This window comes from Puntigrus tetrazona, chromosome 2, assembly GCF_018831695.1.
Source record: "Puntigrus tetrazona isolate hp1 chromosome 2, ASM1883169v1, whole genome shotgun sequence".
Lineage (NCBI taxonomy): Eukaryota > Metazoa > Chordata > Actinopteri > Cypriniformes > Cyprinidae > Puntigrus > Puntigrus tetrazona.
Genome location: NC_056700.1, coordinates 21,574,795 through 21,581,530, shown reverse-complemented (window position 1 = coordinate 21,581,530; position 6,736 = coordinate 21,574,795). Strand labels below are relative to the sequence as shown.

At 36.1% G+C, this 6,736-nt stretch overlaps 1 protein-coding gene across 2 annotated transcripts in view; it reads right to left on the bottom strand.

Moving 5' to 3' along the window:
- The window catches only part of ece2a (endothelin converting enzyme 2a), a 61,728-nt gene that overhangs the window by 38,342 nt on the left and 16,650 nt on the right, over window positions 1–6,736 (bottom strand). For both annotated transcript variants that reach the window (XM_043217409.1, XM_043217417.1), the window contains exon 3: window positions 1,805–2,088. In XM_043217409.1, the coding sequence (XP_043073344.1) occupies window positions 1,805–2,088 (284 nt within the window). The remainder of the gene's footprint in view (window positions 1–1,804; window positions 2,089–6,736) is intronic.

Here is a 6,736-nt window from a genome sequence, read left to right as displayed (position 1 = left end):
AGTCTTCATTAAGAGATGTGACAGATGTGGAAGATCTTCAAATTTAGAATTAATCTCCACCCAAGAGGTAAAAACTGACTCATACGACATTCATGAAAAGCTTCGCCTAACTCCTGATGAGCTGCCAAACATACTGCTTAGAATCGTCAACGTCCTGCTCAATGTCACGACTTTCTTTGCCATTTCGTTAACATTTCTGGATGGCTATTTTCAAAGCTACATAAATGAGAGTATTTAAATATAGAAATCTACTAAAAAAAATACAGAAATCTCTAAAAACGTTTGGCCAGATTATGTTTCTATAAAACGGCAAAGCACACAAAATGCTAAATAGTTTTCTTAAAGGTGCCGTGTGTAGAATTTTGACTCTACTAAAGCATAAAAATACTTTGTTTGCAGATGCATGCTAAGAAACATGCTAAGTTAACATACTTGTTTATCTGAAAAACAATGCTACGGTCAATTATCCTCCTTTGAAAATATGCGTTCCTGCACAGAACGTCGTCTTCTCTTTTGATTTGTGGAGCCCGCCCACTGTCAGTTTACCCAATCGTGTTTCGGAAATCCGGGTTGCCAGTTATTGGAAAACACTGTGTATTTAATTTCAATCATGGCAGCTGGCAAATGAAAGGGGTTCAACTGCAATACCTAGTCAATTCCACATTAAATCAGGTTTTTAAAACAAGTACAGACACAAAGTTCAGGCCCTTGTATTATCAATATATTTTCTTTCTGTACAGACATATTCAACTGATCAAAAGTGACAGTGACAGACTATATTAATAAAAAATTGTAATAAAAATTTCCACTTGCACAATTACATGCACTTAACCCTAACCATAACCATATAGTAAGTTCAAGTAGTTAACTAATATTACTCAGTACTTAAATTTATTATTACACTGTAAAAAGGACATTCATTCTCAAAGTGTAACCAAATTATTTAGCAATTAAATGCTTTCTTTATTTATTAATATTTATATTACAACTTTATATTTTTTAAACATATTATATGTATAATGGTTTCTACAAAAAATATTAATCAGCACAGTTTTTTGACTGTTTCTACATGACGTTCTGCTATACCTGATTTTCTTTAATAAAATGAATCACAGTTGAGATTTAACTAATTAATTAATAGTGTATTTTACTTTTACTGCCTTTGGACTCAAGTGTTGTAAGAACAAACTTAAAGGATAAATAAATTACATTCAAAAAGAAGAGGAAATATTCAAAAATATTCCCTGAGATGTCTGAGGGAAGTCAAGTAAAGAAAATCCATGACAAGAACTAGAATATTGGTTCAGTCGAGAGGATGTTAGACATAAGCTTAAACTTAAGCCTGAAAGTTAAAAATAAAAGTTAAAAGTAAAGCATTTTTGTTTAATAGCCACATGAACTCAACCAGTGGTGTAATTTAGGGGCTGAACAATTTTGTTTAGTGCAGCTATAGAAATGAAGTAATTCACCTCTTCACTTTTAATTCTCTAGAAACCTCCAGAATTCAGGCGGCTAAAAGTCAACTCTTAAAAGGACCGTTCACCTAAAAATAAAAATTCGGTCAATCACTCATCCTCATGTTGTTCCAAACCCATAAGATTTTTGTTCATCTTCAGAAAACAAACAAAGACATTTTTGAATTAATGTGAGAGTTTTCTGATTCTCCATGGGTAGCAATGTAACAGAAATTTTCACGTAGGTCTTATGGGTTTGGAATGACATCAGGTTGAGGAATTAATGACAGAATTCACATTTTTGGATGAACTATGCATTTAAAGTCGAAATATTCAATGTTGTCTCTCACCTCCAAGAGAACCTGGTGCAGCAGTCGGGCCGCGTTCTCGGAGACCTTCCAGGGGTCGCTCTCCTCCACCAGCATGGCATCCAGAGTTCCCTTTTCCAAAACCACATCAAATGCACCGTCAGGGAAGGCCAGTCGCCGGGCGTCCATGCACAGCCAGCTGAGCTGAGCGCAGTTCTTGTGTCTCTCCGCCATGCTCTCCACACAAACACTGGAGTAATCCACATTAGTGATGGAGGTGAAGCCAGCCTGGTACATATCATAGCTCAGAGCACTGTTACCACAACCTGAGAGAGACAAACAGAGAGTCTGGCAAAAAAAAAAAAAAAGTTTTTACTGATAAATAATCAGTCACTAATCATACAACTATGCTGCTGTCACTCTGAACATTAATAGAACACAAAGACGTTTAGAAAGGTGTTTAAAAGACACTGAAAAACAGCTAATGAGATCTCTCTGAGACGAGAGCATTAAACAACTAACAAACACTGAGCAAAAAACCCCACACAGGATTAAAAGCACTAACGTGTGAATGATGATGCTAAGTTAGCTTAGCATAAGGCCAAATATCATTAAGCAGCATGAAAGTCTTGAACGTTAACAAAACCAAATTGCTCTAATATTAAAATGTGCAACCTGATGACTTTTTGGATAAAAAGTCATCAGGTGATTCAAAATCACCAATCTAACCAGAGGTGTGAGTGACAGGAAGTCACATGTTGTGACTTCCTGTTGTGGCAGAGGGGTTGGGCATCTCAGCTCCTGAGGCGAGAGCAACTTTAATTATCGCCTCCTTCGTTAGTCTAATTAAAGAGTGCTTAACGAGCAATCTTACAGAGGGTGTTTAATCAATAGCATTTTTTTTCTTTTTTTTTTTTTTTGTTCTTCACCTCAGTCTGTAGTCAACACATCTCTCTTCTCACTTAACACTGCATGTAAAGATAAAGTCATGAAGTCATTTTTGACAGGAACGTTGCTCCTCTCTCAGTGTTATCTAAAAGCTTGCATGCCGTAGTCTCAGTACGACAGGCGTTTCCCTAGAGGCACCTAACAGTACGTTTAAACCAGAGCGTCTCAAACTCTATTTATAGCTCTTTATAGAGCATTTATCTCGCTCATGCTGCCACTCTTTTTCCAGATCTCATTACAAAACCACTCTGTGCAAGTGTGCCAGTTTCTGCCAACAAACAAAAAAAAGTGTTTTTTACCAAATCACTAACAAATTCCATAACCCCAACCCCCCAAAAAAACTTCATTTCTGATAAAACACTGTTATGATAATTATTGTTACTACAATACGACTGATGATTTGCCATCCAAAAATAAATTACACAATCCAACATATACTAAAAGGACAGTCCAAATGGACCTTTAAATGTTTTAATTTTCAACTTTAAAATAATTAATATTAATAAAACTAATATTTTTAACTTTAATTTTAGATTATTTAATTTTACCAATAATATTTATCGAAATGATTTTAAATAGTTTAGTTAACAATAACAAAACACTAATTATTGACTTATTTTGGTTTTATAGTAGTAACAATTATGGTCTAAGTATGGTATTTTGGTAAAAACTAGAGTTAAAATAATTTCTTGATTTTTTTATTTTTTATTTATCATTTCTGCACCAGTTTAAAGTTGCAATGTGTTTGTTTGGACATAATTATTATTATTTTAATTTGTGACTGTTTTTGGAAGTTTTCTACAAATGTTGTTTGCTGCCATAAATAGTCAATATCTCTGTAAATGTTGTGCAAAAGTTTGAATATGAGACATACATTTTTGTGCTGTTTATTAACAATTTATACACTGCCTCGAGGTCAAAGGTCATTAAGCGTAGAAGGAACAAAAAATTGATGAGAGAGAAAGACAGAGAAAACGGGAGAGTGTGTTCCGCTCTCCCCATGACATCACCAGCTGCACATGACCTCTGACCTTTACTACCGCTGCCTCGGCCTGGATCCCCTGCCTCACAGCTTTCGTTGTGGCAACGAGGACCTGGGAATTTCCAGAGCGGAGACACTAACTAACAGGACAGAAGGCTAAAGTTAGTCTAGCATATCACACATAGCATTCCTTCATTCCCTGCTCTCTCCCACTCTCCTCCTACGCATAGGGAGACTGAAAAAACTATTCCAGCGTCTCAGACAGTCACGAGACGCGTCGGACAAACATCACAAGACCCGGAGACTCGAGCAGAACGTGACATTCGCAGATGTCTCTGGAACAGAACGCAACCTCTAGGATTCACCGTATGAACTCTTCACCAGTCAGGGTGCAATTTCACGAAACCATCTCTCTTTCGATTTTTTTTCCTCCTAAAGCAAATGTTAAAATTGGAACATGTAGCAGATCTCAGGCAAATAAACACCAGTAATGTGAGTGACTTCGGTGGAAGTTTTTAATCATTGAGGAGATGAAAGTGGCTCATCTATGTTTCCCATAATGCTCCAGTGCTGCAGAGATAGTGTAAATGATTTAGCACAATGATGTCATACCGAGCGGAGCATGAAACTTCAAAAGTATTACGCAACACCAGCAAAATTAAGACATGACTACAAGCCACTCAAAATAAACTAGTCACACAAAGATATATTTGTGGGCAGGATATGTTTTTGTCCATTATTTTGAGATTACTGATAATAGCGGTGCCTGATTGGCTGATTCTATTTGCAATCTTAGTTAAACTTGCAGTTCTACTGCTTTAACTCAAAGAGAGCCAAATTCGACTATAAACATTACATCAAAATCACTGGATGTCTATCTGATTAATGATAAAAACAGACAGCCAATCAAAAAGCACCTAACTTTTAAATCCACATTATGTTCATGGATGTGCCTTGAGAAATTTGTCTATACTATATTAACAGTACAACTGTATATTATTATTACTATTTTTCATATATGCTACAACTGTATATCATCAGTAGTAATAATACATAGTACTAGAATTAGTAGCCTTTTATCTCACTATGTTTTATTGTCGTAACAGTTTTATTTTTATTTATAAATGGAAAGGCTGTATATCTGCACCACACTTTCTATGTTTATTCATATATTTCTTTTGGGGTTTGTATATTCCTTTTTTGTATTTGTATTATTGTAGTTTTTTTCATTTCTCTGTACTGTCATATTTTTTAATGTTTGCCACGTTTTCATAAAAAAACAACAACCCGCATACACACACACACACACACACAAACACACGATAGGAAAACTTCATGTACACGAAATGATAATCACTTTTCTCCGAATTGGTAACTGCTTCTGACACCGGCGCTCGGAACATGCTTTTTCTTGAAAAACCTCCACGTGTTCTCTCTATAGTATTAACATTCTCCTTGATGTTAAATTCATAAACGATACACACACACTCTCGTATAGTTCCCGGAAATGTCAGCTTCACGGAGGGAGCGGCTCTGTTGCCTCGGTGATGCGCAGCAGACCGTCTCCCACAGGGCTTTGTTTACCAGCCTCCCAAAGCATGCTGGGAATAGCAGATACACAAGAACTGAGAGAGAAAAAATAACCATCATCAGCAGTGCTGTAATTAGGTCACGAGAGTGCAAACATGTAGGATGAGAGAAGCGGTGAGCACATGTGCATGCAGCTCTAAACATGTCCTTTCCACTACGATGTGTCTGTTTATCTCTGTCACACATACAGAGGCTCTGACATCATCTGTCACACACTATCAGAAATATTCTCCAATGAACCATTCAACCAAACTAAAACTCCTCGCTAATGAACTCAGATGTAACTTTTATTGTTACAAGGACATCAATGCATGACTGGTATTTGTCAAACAACGAAGCGTAATCGATGGAACTGCGTGTGTGAAATTGACCGTCAGGATATTAGTCTCTGTGTGAAATGTTTCAAATCGTTGAGACAGAGGTCAGAGGTCAAAGCCAAAGTTCACAAACTAAGTACAATTTCACTTTCTATGCATTCATATAAAAACACGAACATGAAAACACTTCAGTATATAGGCCTATATTACAAAAAGGTATACATAAAATAACACAAAGAAGTAAATGGGTTAAGTGACTAAATGGAAATTTTTATAGTTTTGCTTAGAAAGGATACATTAAATTTATAAATTTATTAAAACGTTACAGTAAAGGCATTTACAAAAGATTTAAATAATTTTCAAATCTATTTCAAATAAGGGATAAATCGATTTCAGTAAGTCATATAATCATGAAAACAAATGTATCATTCATTCATTTATAAATGGATAAATAAGCAGCACAATTTTTACAATCTTTACTGTATTTTTGATCAAATAAATGCAGCCTTGGTGAGTAATAGATAAGATAACTCTTTCTTACCAACCTCAGACACGTGAATGAGATGTATGTCAATATACATATGGCATAAGGGAAAAAAAATAGAAAAAGCTATTTGAAAAAGTTCAACAACAACAACAGCTCTGCGCATTATTTTCAGTGCCACGTTATCAAGGTAACCCAAAAATGACCCAAAATAAAGTGAGTTAGATCATAGCGATGCTTAAACTCTCCCAAAGAAAAAGGGAACAAAGAAGTGTAGCAGCCAAGGCGACATTTCCAATCACCCTCCCGCCAGGCTACAGTCTGTGCTCGCTCTCACACACACACACACATACAAACACTCACTCACTTACTCATCACAACTTCTCACATACTAGTTTTCACAAGAACACATGTATTCTCAAGTGCGTGTTAATATCGCTTTCACTTGAGTGGGGATCACCACATAGTGTGTGTGTGTGTGTAAGAGAGAGGATGTCCCCTGTTGTGTAAAGTGATATGAATCATTTTTTTGAGTGTTGAGAGAAAGTATATGTGTGTGTGTGTGTGTGTTTGGTGCAGAGATAACTCTAGGTGAATTCCTGATGAGACTCAAGAAGCTTTTCCGAACACACACACACACACACACACACACA